The sequence below is a fragment of the Symphodus melops genome (assembly GCF_947650265.1).
Source record: "Symphodus melops genome assembly, chromosome: 20".
NCBI lineage: Eukaryota > Metazoa > Chordata > Actinopteri > Labriformes > Labridae > Symphodus > Symphodus melops.
The window spans coordinates 1,575,969-1,591,296 of NC_136710.1; the positions used below are offsets into that span (position 1 = coordinate 1,575,969).

At 40.8% G+C, this 15,328-nt stretch overlaps 1 protein-coding gene and 2 long non-coding RNA genes across 3 annotated transcripts; 1 reads left to right on the forward strand and 2 right to left on the reverse strand.

Moving 5' to 3' along the window:
• Positions 1 to 343: 343 nt before the first annotated feature.
• LOC306841942 (uncharacterized protein) lies at positions 344 to 1,618 on the reverse strand. Its single transcript, XM_079371973.1, has 3 exons — positions 1,203 to 1,618; positions 731 to 810; positions 344 to 466 (listed from the first exon to the last, which is right to left on the reverse strand). Exons 1-3 carry the CDS (start codon positions 1,573 to 1,575, stop codon positions 359 to 361), a joined length of 561 nt encoding a protein of 186 aa, XP_079228099.1. The 5' UTR covers positions 1,576 to 1,618; the 3' UTR covers positions 344 to 358.
• Positions 1,619 to 1,628: 10 nt separating this feature from the next.
• On the reverse strand, positions 1,629 to 4,765 carry LOC306841946. Its single transcript, XR_013781637.1, has 4 exons — positions 4,632 to 4,765; positions 3,829 to 3,972; positions 3,317 to 3,369; positions 1,629 to 3,203 (listed from the first exon to the last, which is right to left on the reverse strand). It is a non-coding gene; the product is annotated as an uncharacterized lncRNA (long non-coding RNA).
• A 5,141-nt stretch (positions 4,766 to 9,906) lies between these two features.
• On the forward strand, positions 9,907 to 13,364 carry LOC306841945. The gene is made up of 2 exons (XR_013781636.1): positions 9,907 to 10,391; positions 12,013 to 13,364. It is a non-coding gene; the product is annotated as an uncharacterized lncRNA (long non-coding RNA).
• The last annotated feature ends 1,964 nt before the right edge of the window (positions 13,365 to 15,328 follow it).

Below are 15,328 nucleotides of genomic sequence, written 5' to 3' on the forward strand. Positions count from 1 at the left end.
TTTGTACATTCAATAATTCTTTTTTAAATGATTTTAATGGACCTTGGTCACTTTACACACTTTACACTGTTTACATTATTCTATTCTATGTCGTATATTTTGTACATTCAAATAGCTGCTTTTAATTTTTTACATGATATTCTATTGTACTGTATACTTGTGTATTGTTACTGCATGGCCTTGCAGAACAGTCTTTACATTTCACTGCACATCTGTATGTGACAAATCAAAATCCTGAATCATAGAATCCTGTTTGTTTAAGAGTTTGCATTTTGACCTCAACAACGGAGTGAATTTCCTCTTGGAGTGGTTCATCTTCTTCAGTCTTCGATGTTGTGATGAAGCAGAAAATCCATTTTCAGCCTGAGTCGGCGGTCGGTGCTGACGCAGGTTCCAGTCTCACGCTGCTCACAAGGCGTAAAGTGATGTCTGGTGGCATCCCTCGACTGACCAGTTCATCTTTGATCTGGACATGAAAAAGAACAACAGAGATTAATCAGAGACAGCAAACAAATCAGTACTTGACCAAAGGAAGCATTAGCACGCTGATGCCCTCATGTGGTCTTTTTGGGCGATGACACTCACAGGGCCAGAGACATTTTAAATGATGAGCCAGCTGTGAGTGGAGGGATTCTGACTTGTCACTAGTCCTTTAAAAAGTACCATGTTAAGGGGTTTAGTATTCAAAGCTGTATACCATAATGTCTGTACTGCTTAAGAAGACACTGACCTGTTGGAGGACAGTATTCCTCACGTCTTCGTCAGACAGTGGAGAGGAGGAGGAAATTTTCATTCTCAAAACTGCAACACCTGGTGGTGAAGATGAAGATGTGTTTATTTAATAGAGTGACTTTGTAACAACCACAGAAGAATGACATCACTGTAATGTTAAGGCACACAAAAAGAACTACTCAGTAAAATTAAAACAGTTTCATGGTTGAAGTTGAAAAACGTTTTTTTTTAAGAGTTGCACGATATATAACATTATGCTAAAAAATTAGCTTCAAACTAATTTGCCACTTTGCTATTGGCAACATTTCTGTAGTGCTGATGCTTCCTTTAATGTATGACAGCACCATGTGATCTGGTATAATGCAGTCTTGGTCATTTCATGCACATTTGTGAGACTGAACTGTTTCCTATATGGTATTTGCAAAGAAACGATCATGTTGGGGAAAACGTTTAACGTTGGTCGTACTCACTTTGGTGTGAGTCTTTGGTTGTTGGTGTTGGCAAGGTTGTTATCCCTTCAGTTGTTGGACTCGGCATGGTTGTTGGTGTTGGCAAGGTTGTTATCCCTTCAGTTGTTGGACTCGGCATGGTTGTTGGTGTTGGCAAGGTTGTTATCCCTTCAGTTGTTGGACTCGGCATGGTTGTTGGTGTTGGCAAGGTTGTTATCCCTTCAGTTGTTGGACTCTGCTTGGTTGTTGGTGTTGGCAAGGTTGTTATCCCTTCAGTTGTTGGACTCTGCTTGGTTGTTGGTGTTGGCAAGGTTGTTATCCCTTCAGTTGTTGGACTCTGCTTGGTTGTTGGTGTTGGCAAGGTTGTTATCCCTTCAGTTGTTGGACTCGCCATGGTTGTTGGTGTTGGCAAGGTTGTTATCCCTTCAGTTGTTGGACTCGGCATAGTTGTTGGTGTTGGCAAGGTTGTTATCCCTTCAGTTGTTGGACTCAGCATGGTTGTTGGTGTTGGCAAGGTTGTTATCCCTTCAGTTGTTGGACTTTGCATGGTTGTTGGTGTTGTTGGATTTAGTGGTGGTGCTGTACTTTGTTTTGCTGTGGATTGAGGGTTGGTTGTCGCTGGTGTAGTTGAAGGAATTGGGGTTGAACTTTGTATTGTACTAATAGTGGTGGAGGTTGTAGTAGAAGTTTGTGAAGTCGTGTTAGGAGGTGGTTGTGTTGCATTTTGTATTGTTGTGTACTGAGTACTGCTTAAAGCCAGTTTGGTTGTTGTCGCTGGTGTAGAGGTTAACAGATCAGTAGTTGTATTTATTGGTGTACTTGGAGCGATAGTATGAGCTGTAGAATTTGGACTCTGCATGTTTGTTGTTGGTGAAGCTGTGGTGAGATTCAGTGGTGATGTTGTATTTTGTGTTGGGGTGGAGTGAGTGTTCATCGCTGATGTGTTAAATGTAGTTGTTGAAGGAATTGTGGGAGAATTTAAAGTTGTATTAATAGTCATGGAAGTTGCACTCTGCATGTTTGTTGTTGGTGTATTTGTGTTAGAACTTATTGGTTGTGTTGCATTGTGTATTGTTGTGTACTGAGTAGTGTTTACAGGATGGTTAGTTGTTGACTGATCAGCAGTTGTATTTATTGGTGTACTTGGAGCGATAGTATGAGCTGTAGAATCTGGACTCTGCATGTTTGTTGTTGGTGAAGCTGTGGTGAGATTCAGTGGTGATGTTGTATTTTGTGTTGGGGTGGAGTGAGTGTTCATCGCTGATGTGTTAAATGTAGTTGTTGAAGGAATTGTTGGAGAATTTAGAGTTGTATTAATAGTCATGGAAGTTGCACTCTGCATGTTTGTTGTTGGTGAAGTTGTGTTAGGACTTATTGATTGCGTTGCATTGTGTATTGTTGTGTACTGAGTACTGTTTAAACCTGGTTTAGTTGTTATCGCTGGTGTAGAGGTTGACAGATCAGCAGTTGTATTTATTGGTGTACTTGGAGCGATAGTATGAGCTGTAGAATCTGGACTCTGCATGTTTGTTGTTGGTGAAGTTGTGTTTGAACTTATTGGTTGCATTGCATTGTGTGTTGTTGTGTACTGAGTACTGTCTACAGAATGGTTGGTGGTTGACTGATCAGCAGTTGTATTTATTGATATACTTGGAGTGGTGGTATGAGCTGTAGAATCTGGACTCTGCATGTTTGTTGTTGGTGTAGTGGTGAGATTCAGTGGTGAGGTTGTATTTTGTGTTGGGGTGGATTGAGTGCTGTTCATCGCTGGTGTGTTAAATGTAGTTGTTGAATTTAGGGTTGTATTAATAGTCATGGAAGTTGCACTCTGCATGTTTGTTGTTGGTGAAGTTGTGTTAGGACTTAGTGGTTGTGTTGCATTGTGTATTGTTGTGTACTGAGGACTGTTTACAGTTGGACTCTGCATGGTTTGGTTGGTTGTGGTTGGTGTGGTAGTTCCTGCTGTTGTATTGTCTGTGGATGTTTTAGCCACTGTTGGGGTTGAAGTTGTAATTACTGGGTCTGTAAACACAAGTGAACATGAGAATAGATTTCATCTGAACTTTATCAAAGGGGGAAATCAAAAATGGAATTTAAAACATGAAGAAACATGAAGAAGGAAGGGATTTACTTACAGTTTCCAACAGTAACAACAACACATCTCAGCTCGGACTGATACTTCACTGAACTGTGAAAAAACAATGTGGAAGCTTGTTTAGTTATTTGTTAATTAGTTAGTTATTAATTTAAGAAATAATGTAATTGCATTTACACTACTTAATTTTAGAAAGTCTTTCATGCTCAACAGAGAGATTTGAGTGAGCTAGTTATAGATTAACATTTTGTCGACAAAACGTTCTTGCCCCAAATCACGGGAGAAAATCAATACTACATTTTGAACGTTATATGATTAACGATTTGACCTCCAAGTATTTCTAGATTTTAAATTGCATTCTTAAATTTGGGAATGGCTGTCTTGGATCCCATAGAATTATGTAGGAATTGGAAAACCTTTCTAAAATTATCTTATTAGCTTGTAGCTTGACATACAATATGAATAAAAGGGCTTTTTTTTCAGAAACATTTCAGTGTTTGTCAATAAAACACATACGTCCTATAGTTTTCATTTATGGAAGAAGTGACCTACCCAGATATTGCCTGCACTACAAAGCAGACGGGGTGGCTTTCTCCTTCCTCCCTCTCAGATGGCGTCCATTCCAGGATGAACTGTCCCTCTAGTATGGTGATTTTGTTAATATCGTATGGCCCACTGAACAGCAGCTCAGAAATCCTTCAACACAACAGAAAAAGAAAAGCTTGGACAGGTTGTCAGATAAGCACTTCAAAACTTTTGTGTTAACAAACGGAGCAAAGTGAAGATTTCTTTGGCATTTTACCGTAACCTGGCATCTGACTCAGCTTTGTTTTTAATGCTGTTTGCTTCCGGCTGTTTATTATGAGTTAGCTTGAATTGTGCAAGTCAAACATGCAGATTATCATTCTTTTGGTTGTCGTTGGTAATAGTGTTCAAACCAGTTTCTGCAACAGTTGTCAGCAAGTTATAACATAGAGGAGAGTTTGGGAAGTTGACATGTTCTTTTACCATTAAAGGTGATGTACAGGTACGACTTACTAAGTAAGTTCCTCGATGTTGTTCTAGTTATTCCGATGTGAATTAAGGGTACAGCGTTATCATACTTTTTCCTTATGTGCAAATGTGCCAACAGCACTGTACAGTCGGTTATGTTCTTGTTGCAGTCTTGTCAAACATGTCACAGTCAACATTCCTTAAGCTAGACAAAACAACATTCCTCATGCAACCGAAAAATATGTATGGACATGTTAATGTGGATAAATGTCTCTTATCCAATCAGAGAAAGTTCTGCACATGTTTGCTGTTATTTTGATTTACATTCTCTAATAAATGTCTTTGGGTTTTTTTCCACATACACGGCGCTGTTTGCCTCTGCTTTGATGGAGATTTGAAGCGTGTGATTGACGAGGGCGTTCAGCTGAGCTCTGTTTGCTGGAGTGGGAGGCAGAAATGTTGGCAGATAGACTCCCTCAGTGCAGGACGGGGCCTCACCATCCACTGGAACGAGAGGAAGAGCCCACATTTTGATGAGATTAGAGAACTTTATCAATCCACTGTAGATGAAAAAAAACCTCATGTGCCACCTGTTCAATTCATACAAACACTATTGACATTACAATCACAATTGAAACCATTTGAGGCTTAAGCTACAGCCATGAATCAGAGCTAAAATAGAATATGGGACTTCTGCTGGAACAAAGGACCGTCTAAGTCGTTCAGTGAACACTGAGGCATCATTATTCAAGTCCATTAAAAAACCAGTGCAGAGGATTGCCTTCAAAGATCAGAGCTGTTTGTAGTTTGGTCTTTGTTCTCTTCTCAAAGGTAACCTCAAACAAGTCTGGGGTTTCTCAATGACGTCACCAGCTAATCGACGGTCTGCTTGTCAGATTTTCCTCTCAGACAGTGACGAGTTCACGCAGGTGTTAAGTGTTTTCAGACATCAAATATTCATTCATCATTGTCTGGGCGAGAATTCCAGAACAACTCACTGTAATTGTGCTTCATTACTACACCAGCAGGGGGAGACGGGTGTCAAGCTCAATGTTTGTCAGTTTTACCTCCACTCCACCTCTTGCTCCGATTGAAATATCTTGACATGTACTTTATAGATTGGACCAAAGTTTGGTACAAACATTCCCACTTCCAAGACAATGACTTGTAAACACTGCAAGGATCCACAGTGAATGTTTTTGTCCACGGTGGGCCCAACATTATTCATGATGACTAAAGTCAAGGTGCCTTTTTGTGGCATTTGCTTGACAGAACAAGTGAAGGAAAACAGGGAAATAGAGGGCCAGGTATTTTCATGCAAAATGGACCAGGAAGTAACTTTAAAATGTAGCATCAAAGGTCTGTTTGACGTGAAACACTTCTTTCATAATCTCCACCTTAGCAGAACAAGTAGTTTCACCAGTTTGATGCCTTCTTATGTTATGAAAATAGTGAGCATTGACATTCCTGAATAAATGAATCCCTCACTGGAGACGAACTGAACTTGAACTCCACGGTAGCTTCATATCTTCATGCTGTCAGAACATCAAGTCTTACCTCTTAGGACAAACTGTAGTGGTATTTTACTGATCGGGTCGTCGGTAGTTTTCACCTCCTGAGATCCGTCTGTTTGAGTCAGCGTGATGGTCTGTTGGGGAAAGTCCTCCAACACCAGCTGGACGGCGTAAGGACCTTCATTGCTGCTGTTTGTAGGGCTGAACGACAAAGTGCAGGACTACAACGGAGACACAAGGTTCTTGTCAGAGAGTGACGTCAAAAACTGTTTTTACCTTTGATTGGAATTTTGGACATTAGGTATTTAAGAAAAACAACCGTGATCTTTCTTTTCTCATTAATCCACTTTACGACAGATCAAACCGTTTTTGCTTCTTAGCGCTTTCTCTCAGTTTCACACTGAAAAACGCTTTTGGCTCAGGTTGTTCAGAAACACAAAATTAAACTGGTTCACAGTGGCTGTGGACTGTTGCTACTCACAGAAGAGAAATCGAGAACAGATGGTGTCGTGCACGGGTTACACTCGTCTGAGGCGTTTCCATATCTGCATTTCACCTCGTCACCATCTGCGTCGAACGCCAACAGATTGAAATCTCTCTGACAGTTCGAAGGAACTCTGAGAAAAAAAAAGATAATAACATGAAGCAATAGTTTCCAGTCATAAGTCAATCAGCCGCTTGATTTATCTGTTTCTGTCCACTCTAAGACTTACAGAGGAATTCAGACTTTCATCACAGAATTCAAGCGCCTTAGTTCCTCCTTTTCATGTGTCAGAGTTGTCAGTCTTTTCAGACTTATAAGACACTGACATTGCTGATAATGTGCAAGTAGAAACACAATGTGTGTGTTGTTCTTACCTCAGAGCGGGAAGGATGGTGGTCTGCGGTGAACTGTTGGCTTGGTTGGTGTCTGATCGGCTCCTTAGCTCCACCAGAGTCACAGCTCGCCATAAGACGATGCCATTTACAATGTTAGCTATCCAGTTACCCGCATTTATCCTGTTGTGGAAACGCATGGGAAAGTCCATTTTTATTGGGCCACACTAAATTAAGGTGCAGACAAGTACTGAAGGTGTGTAAACATTTCACTTTTCAAGAGATTAACTCCTCACTTAAAATCTGTTAATCATTTGCCGTGGTCAGAAAATGTTCCCTATCTTAGGTTGTGATAGTGTAAAGTAGTGTAATATTCTGACTGATCACTCACGCCAGGTAAAAAGGAGCGTTGCTGGGAACCTGTCGGGTCATGACCCCCTCTGTCTGACACCACTCTCCGCCGCTCTCCTCCACTGTGTTTAGCTCTAAGCTCTCGGTCCCACAGTCTCCCTTAGAGCAGATCCACGTGGTTGAGTCTAAGCAAGACAAGAAGTTCAGCTTGTAGCGAAGGACCACCTGTGGTGTTAAATTACAAAGAACACCTGTTTCAGCAACAACAATAATTTAAAGAAAACAGTTGTTTATTAGGATGCTAACATTTGGGAAAGCTGCTGCTTTTAAATGCATTTTTGCTGTTTATTACAGACTAGAGACAAACTCCAGTCTTAAAAAATGAAGCCAATTTTAAAGAGCAAAATCCTGCAGTTCCTCAAGTGTCCACTAGAGGATGGCTGCAGGATCACCAGAAGTCACATACACACAACAGGTTAAAAAAAACGTTTTTACAGCAAAAATACAGCCTGGTACAGAGAATGAAATAAGTCTGATTAATTGTTATCACAAGCACACGTGATTTAAACGTCTCTGTTTAGATTTAGATAACGATATTTGCTATCCATAGTTACGCGCGTAGCTGACATGAATGACACGCGGGCACAATGTTTGTCAGGAGGCTTAAAACCTTAAAACCGAACCCTACGCCAGCTCTCAGCCTGTCATTAGGCTCAATCAAAGTTAGGTTGAGACAGCATTTCCAACATGGTGGCTGCTGCTGATGAGCCTCCAGCGCCCCCTGCAGGGACGGATGGCTGACACTCAGGCTTCAAACATTAATATTCACATTCTGTAATTGCAGCATATTTCATATGTTTGCTCATATATTAGCTACTGTATATATAGCTCAATATTTAATTTGTTTTAATACTTTTATATAGAAAACAAAGTCAACCAAAGTTGTATGTTTCCAAAAACATTGCCAATAAAGCTTTTTCTAATTTGTTGTTTATCCAGCTGAGATTAAAAAAAAAAAAAATCTTGAAATCTTGTCTTCTTGAGCTAGAATGGGTAATTCCATTTGTAGGGTTTTTTTTAAATAAAGGCAGGTTCCAGAGACAAAATGTAAACTCCATTAATTCTTTAAATTAAAGTCCCATTTGTTATTTGAGTTTCTTAGAGGAAGCAGCATTAACTTCTTACTTTCCATCAATGATGTAAAAACGTTTTCGAATGGTTGCAAATTCTACGAGAAAGAAATCGACACGTACCTCCACAGATCCGTTCGCGTTTGTGTTTTTTGGGTAGTAGGTCATCACTGTCCCGTAAAAGTGAGTGGCCCGGGTGCTGCCGACCAGCAGCAACAACAGCAGAGAGCAGAGCATTGTGAGTGTGCGAGTCTCTCCATGCAAAGACAAAGTGAAGTGAGGTTGTCAAACTTCAGAGCGACTCTCCTTTTTCAACATGCCTCCCCCCTCCCACACAGAAAACCCATCTCAGTTCATATCAAACGTTAACAAGGAAACAGTCTGGTATGAGGAAATATAATCATTAACAAGCTTGTTCTGTAATAATTTTCTGTTCCGTCTTTTTCATTTTATTCATACCAGAAACAGAGACAAGATTCTGTTTGTTTCTTTGGATGCATACAAAAAAATGACTTTGCTCTTAAAGTCATGAAAAAACAAATAAATACAACTCAGTGTCCATTGTCTTTCCCTTCTCGCTCTACTACACAAAATTGTGATCTCAATAAACTGATGTTTTTTATTGTACGATCAAAATCAGACTTAATAAAATTAAAAAAGAAAAGAAACTTTACATAAAGGTGTTTAGGGCCTTTTTCAATGTTCTTTAACGTAAGTTAGATTTTGGCCACCGGGGGCAGTAGAAGAACATTTTTTAATTGAAATTAAAATATATGTAAAAATTATAATATATATAATTACAGTTATTCATTCATTTTGGTGCCACCTGATGTATACGTAGGTACAATATTTGCTCCTTTTAGCTCCGTTTTTGGTCTCCACCAACGCATTAAGGAAGTATGGGAAGCTAGCTATTCTCGAACCCTGCGTTTGTAATCACTGTGATAAAACTGATGAACGATAAGCTTTCACAAGCTTCTGGATGCATCTCTTTAAAAAAGAAAAAAGAAAAAGAACAGTAAAAAACATAAACGGTTACTCTTTGACTTCAAAGATTTTCGATCAAAGAGAGCGGACAGAAGTTGACGGTGATTTGTGTGTGATTATGTGATTGGTGTGATAAAAGGAGCCGACAGATGAGCTGTTCTGGAGTTTTTGGAACAATGAATGTTTGATGTCTGAAAACACTCGGCAACGTCTGAGGGGAAATCCGACACGCAGACTGCTGAGTTCTTAACAGGCTCTTTACTGGGAGGGGCGTTAAAATGCAGTTTGTCCCACCTGAAATAGTAACAACATGAATCTCATCCATATTTTGTTTGTTAGATTTGTAACACAAATCTTCTTTGTCTCTAATAGCTGAACTTCAGATTATTGTGTGGATGGGTTTAGAGTTAGGGCGGGTGATGTCGAGGCCTTTAGTGACTCATTGAAAATAACAACTCGTCCCAATCTTGGGTCCTGACCCACCACTTGAGAACCACTGATAGTCCAATAAGAGATTAGGGAAAGGGAAGAATATGACGTCAAAAAGCCAAATCATTAGTTTCAGCTTTCGTGTCTCCTCGGTCATCTCTCCTCGGATCTGCCTCCTCGCTCCTCTCTCCTCCGTTCACTATAACAGCTTTGGGACGATCCTCAACATGGTGGGAACGGACCTACTTCCGGTTCGGCCGACGACCGAGGACAGGGGAGACTGCAAAAACGGGACTTGAGATCCAGCCTCTCACTATACGGCGCTGGGTGGAGCTAAACACTGCAGTCCGTTGATTGGTTGAAGAAATCGTCACTTCCGTTTTGCAACGGTAAAAAAAAAAACCCCGCTGTGTTTAAACCACAGACTGTGATTGTTTCCGTCCGTGTATTTCTCCTGGAGGCTCACAGCCTTCTCTGAGACAAAGCTGGATTGAGTTTTGTGATAAAGATCTACATGCTAGTGTCGAAGTGGATGAACCGCCGGATGTCTTCCACCGTGGGTTTTTTTTTTTGAGTAGCGTTTTTCTCCTTTGTTGACTTTATTAGTTAGCTGTTAGCTGCTATCACATGGGGCTATCTACATAGCGGCTATCGTCATACGGCTAACACGTGGGTGTCTGTGGTTGCCGTGATTTTTCTAAAATGTCTGAAGTTGAGTTGCTGAGAGCTTTCACCGAGCAGAGACTGCCTGCAGCTGCTGAAGAGATTCTGGAGCAGTTTAAAACAACAAAAGCGGAATATGAGGAGGAAATCCGTCGATTAAAATGGGAAACGAAGCAACAACGCCACCTGCTGGATGCTGCTTTCAACCCTCGAGTCCGCCTGCACAGATTAGGTTTGTATTGTTTTTTTAAGCTTATTTATTTCCAGTAAAATGTGAACATGACCCGTTTGTTTGCGAATGTGTTGAATCTCAAGTTGGATGTTTTCAACTCTTGCGAAGCCACACATGTCGCCTCCCTTGCGCTTCATTTCGTCGTGTTGCACCACAGCTCACGATTCGCACAACGTCCATAATATTTGTCCAGAACTTGAACACAAAATGACCAAATCTCAACAAACGGTGAAGACGTCATCTGTGATACTTTAAGAGAGTTAATGTTGTGTAACATAAGATCATAAATAACCAAGTTAGAAACGTTTTTGTGGATTTTGGCTTCCAGGGACTTTAAAAGCCCTGACACAGTGAGGGGTCGTCACCCTTGTTTTTGTGGTGTGTCCTACTCTGTCGACCCCCGTCAGCCATTTTTGGCCGATTCCACATTTCGTATCGGCGTCGGTCAGCGCGGTTGGTGAGGTGAATCTCTCTGTTAGCCAATAGTGCGGTTTCTCCTTATCTGTTGCCTTTACTTCTTTGCTTTTCCCACTGAAGATCAAGGGCTGATTAAAAAAACAGTGCAATTTTCAACCTTTTATCAGGCATTATTCTGGATTAGTAGGCTCCCTATAATACAACTAAAGCTGGTCTTCTCTTATTATAATGTTCTAACGCCGCCTGCTGGCATGGGGAGTCTGCTTGCTGTCTGCTCTCTCAGGTCGGTAGCTGGCAGTACAGTAAATAATGTGCAGTCTGAATATTTTCTTGGAAGGTCAGATGATCTTCTTGTGATTTTAGCATGTAGTGAATCATGCTGCATTTCTAAAGTAAAGTCAAATAAACTAACTGAACAAACGTTAGATCGAGTTGCTCGTTAGCTCTGACCTAACTTATCGCTAACCTTACAGTATTATCGTTACGGCTGCTGCAACGTCAGTGAACAGGAATCGACAGATATCAGGCCTTTGAGTCGCCTTCCTTTCTGAACATGGACACGTTAGCTCTTCGAATGGAAATAAAAGCCAACACTTGCATTTAAAAGTGAAATTCTGATCAGCTGCGGCAGTCGTGCTTGAGGATGCCATTGTTAACCTTCATGTTGAATGTCCCCTGCGCACAATACATCTTTGGAAGGGAAGGCTGCAAAGGATCCAACTGTTGGAGCCTCCAAATCGGAGAAAAGAAGGCTGCATTCGAAGGAGCCGCTGAATTAGGACGACACTTATCACGCTGGTGTGACGCAATCGTTGCTCCGACTTTCCGACTAATACATACGACTTCAGGGGGCGTTCCAGTTCACACTTGAATTGAATTTTGACTTGATTTTCAAATTAAAGGCGCGTCTTTAAAGATGATGTCATATATTGATGTTTACACCGATTCGATTGAATCTTTGTTCAACCAATCAAAGCATCGATGTGGAGTGATGGATCGTTGAGCCCCGAGGTCCCCTCATCACAGAAAAGACATAAAGCCATGTACTGCTTCCTGACACCACTATGAGCTTTCTGTCACTCACTCGTGACTCCGCCCACTGAGACGTCTCGTGCATACCCTGTATAAAGTAGTGCTATCAGTGGTTTCATCTGAGTAGTAAATTCCGGTTTTTAGAACTTTATGTATTTCACTGTTTTCACAGATGTGCAGCAGCTGGTGGTGAGTCAAGACGAGGTTTCCCCTGAGCAGCAGGATCTGAGCCCTAGACTGGACCAGAGCGAGCCACCAAACTCAGCACAAATTAAAGATGAAGAGAAGGAACTGTGGGGCAGACAGGAAGGAGAGCAGCTTCAAGGGCCAGAGGAGTTTGATATCAGCATGTTAACATTCCAACTTGTCCCTGTGAAGAAGGAAGAAGAAGACGAAGAGAAACCTCAGATCTCACAGCTTCATGAAAACCAAAGTGAAGAGAGCAGAGACACACAGTATATAAAAACAGAAGCTGACGGAGAGGACTGTGGAGGAGCAGAACCAGGCAGAGACTTTGATCCAGACAGTCATTTACAGCCAGATCCTCCTCACAAGACTTCAGACTTTTCTGGATCTGATACTGATGACAGTGATGATTGGGAGGAGAGAGATGAACCTCAGGAAGGTTTAAAACTTCTGCCAAACAAAGACATAGCAGATACTCCTGACAACACTTCACACTCTGAATCAAAGGCAGATGACACAAGTTGGGCTTTGGAGGGGGCCATGAATCCTCAAGAAGATTTAAACCCTCTGCAAAACAAAGATGTACCTGTGAGTAATGTGGTATGTGATGCATCTAAAACATCAGTCAGCTCCTCTGAATGTGCTACAAGCTTCGGACAAAAGAAACCAAAAAAACGTGAAGGAATCCAAACTGGAGTGAAACCTTTGAGTTGCAAAAAAAACAGTTGTTCACTTTGTAAAAAAAGTTTTTCTTCCCAAGCAGCTGTTGTTAGACACATGAGGACCCACACGGGGGAGAAACCCTTCAAGTGTTCCATTTGTGGTAAAAGATTTACAGAAAATGGACATCTGAGGCGACACTCAGATGTTCACTCAGGAGAGAAACCATTTAGGTGTTCAGTTTGTGATAAAAGATTTACACGAAATGAAACTCTCAAGTCACACATGGCAGTTCACTCAGGAGAGAAACCATTTAGCTGTTCAGTTTGTGGTAAAAGATTTGCACGAAATGGAGATCTGAAGCCACACATGGCAGTTCACTCTGAAGAGAAACCATTTAGCTGTTCAATTTGTGGTAAAGGATTTAAACAAAATGAAACTCTGAGGCGACACTCGGTAGTTCACTCAGGAGAGAAACCATTTAGCTGTTCAGTTTGTGGTAATAGATTTGCACGTAATGTACATCTGAAGACCCACATGGCAGTTCACTCAGGAGAGAAACCATTTAGCTGTTCAGTTTGTGGTAAAAGATTTGCACGAAATGGAGATCTGAAGACCCACATGGCAGTTCACTCAGAAGAGAAACCATTTAGCTGTTCAGTTTGTGGTAAAAGATTTGCACGAAATGGAGATCTGAAGTCACACATGGCAGTTCACTCTGAAGAGAAACCATTTAGCTGTTCAGTTTGTGGTAAAAGATTTGTACATAATGGACAGCTGAGGCGACACTTGGTAGTTCACTCAGGAGAGAAACCATTTAGCTGTTCAGTTTGTGGTAAAAGATTTGCACTGAAGGGAACTCTGAAGTCACACATGGCAGTTCACTCAGAAGAGAAACCATTTAGCTGTTCAGTTTGTGGTAAAAGATTTACACTAAATGTACATCTGAGGCGACACTTGGCAGTTCACTCAGAAGAGAAACCATTTAGCTGTTCAGTTTGTGGTAAAAGATATACACGAAATCAAGATCTGAAGTCACACATGGCAGTTCACTCAGAAGAGAAACCATTTAGCTGTTCAGTTTGTGGTAAAAGTTTTGCACGAAATGGACATCTGAAGTCACACATGGCAGTTCACTCTGAAGAGAAACCCTTCAAGTGTTCTGTTTGTGGTAAAAGATTTACACGAAATGAAACTCTGAGGCAACACTCGGTAGTTCACTCAGGAGAGAAACCATTTAGCTGTTCAGTTTGTGGTAAAAGATTTACACGAAATGAAACTCTGAGGCAACACTCGGTAGTTCACTCAGGAGAGAAACCATTTAGCTGTTCAGTTTGTAGTAAAAGATTTTCATGTAATGGACATTTGAAGACCCACATGGCAGTTCACTCAGGAGAGAAACCATTTAGCTGTTCAGTTTGTGGTAAAAGATTTACACTAAATGGAAATCTGAAGTCACACATGGCAGTTCACTCAAAAGAGAAACGATTTAGCTGTTCAGTTTGTGGTAAAAGATTTGTACATAATGGACAGCTGAGGCGACACTTGGTAGGTCACTCAGAAGAGAAACCATTTAGCTGTTCAGTTTGGTAAAAGATTTACACGAAATCAAGATCTGAAGTCACATATGGCAGTTGACTCAGGAGAGAAACCATTGAGTTGTTCATATTTTTATAAAAACGGTCTCTCATCGTGATTGTTCCAAAGAAAATTTCAAAATGTCTGTAATGCCAATTAATTCCTGTAGGAATCTATCAAAAAAGGTCAGACACATCTTAACGATGTTCAGATGAAAATACCCGAAACAGACTCCAAAATAAGTCTTCTTCAGTTTGATATTTTCAGCAGACAAAGTCACATGATTAAATAAATTCTGTATTCTGAAACAGTTATTCAAAAATGATGTACAAATATGTTGTATTTGTTTTACTTTGTATGTTAAAAAAATCTCTTTGTTCCAAACATAAAATAAACTTTTGTTTGCAATATTTCTTTTGTTGTGTTTTGTAAATTAGTCTTGATATTTACTGACCCGCTCACTTAGTGCTTTATGAAATATTTCAGCTGCTCTGTTTGTGAACGAATATTTCCAAGGGAAGAGATACACATACTGATGCACAGAGGAAAGTCTTTACATGTGTTCCCTTTGCAGTACAGGATTTGCAAAAAAAAATGGAGCTCTGAGGTAACCCTCCCCAGCTCCTGCAGCACCATGTCAAAGTCTCCTTGGTTAAGCCACATCCATGCCCTGATGACCTCCAGACCCAACTACTGAAATTCAATATTTCGATATGAACCAGACCTCTACACACATGTACATTCAGTTCAAAATGCTAAAGCCAGACTCTTGCAGATGCAAAACATGTCATCACATAACATCCCTTTTGACATTCTTGCAGCGGCTCCCAGTTCAGAATAGACACGTAAATATCCTGCTTGTGTTTAAAGCCCTTCATGGCTTCACTCCAGTTTACATCACAGAGCTTTTACAACTGGGCCCCTCAGGTCATCGCACCATAAGGGACGTTCCGGTTCCCTTATTTGCTTAGCGTCCTCCAAGTTGTCTCCTCCACTTGCGTCTTAGTGAGATAAGCTTTTGTTTTGTGTACTCAGTTGTCATTTTATGTATTTCTGTTATTGTT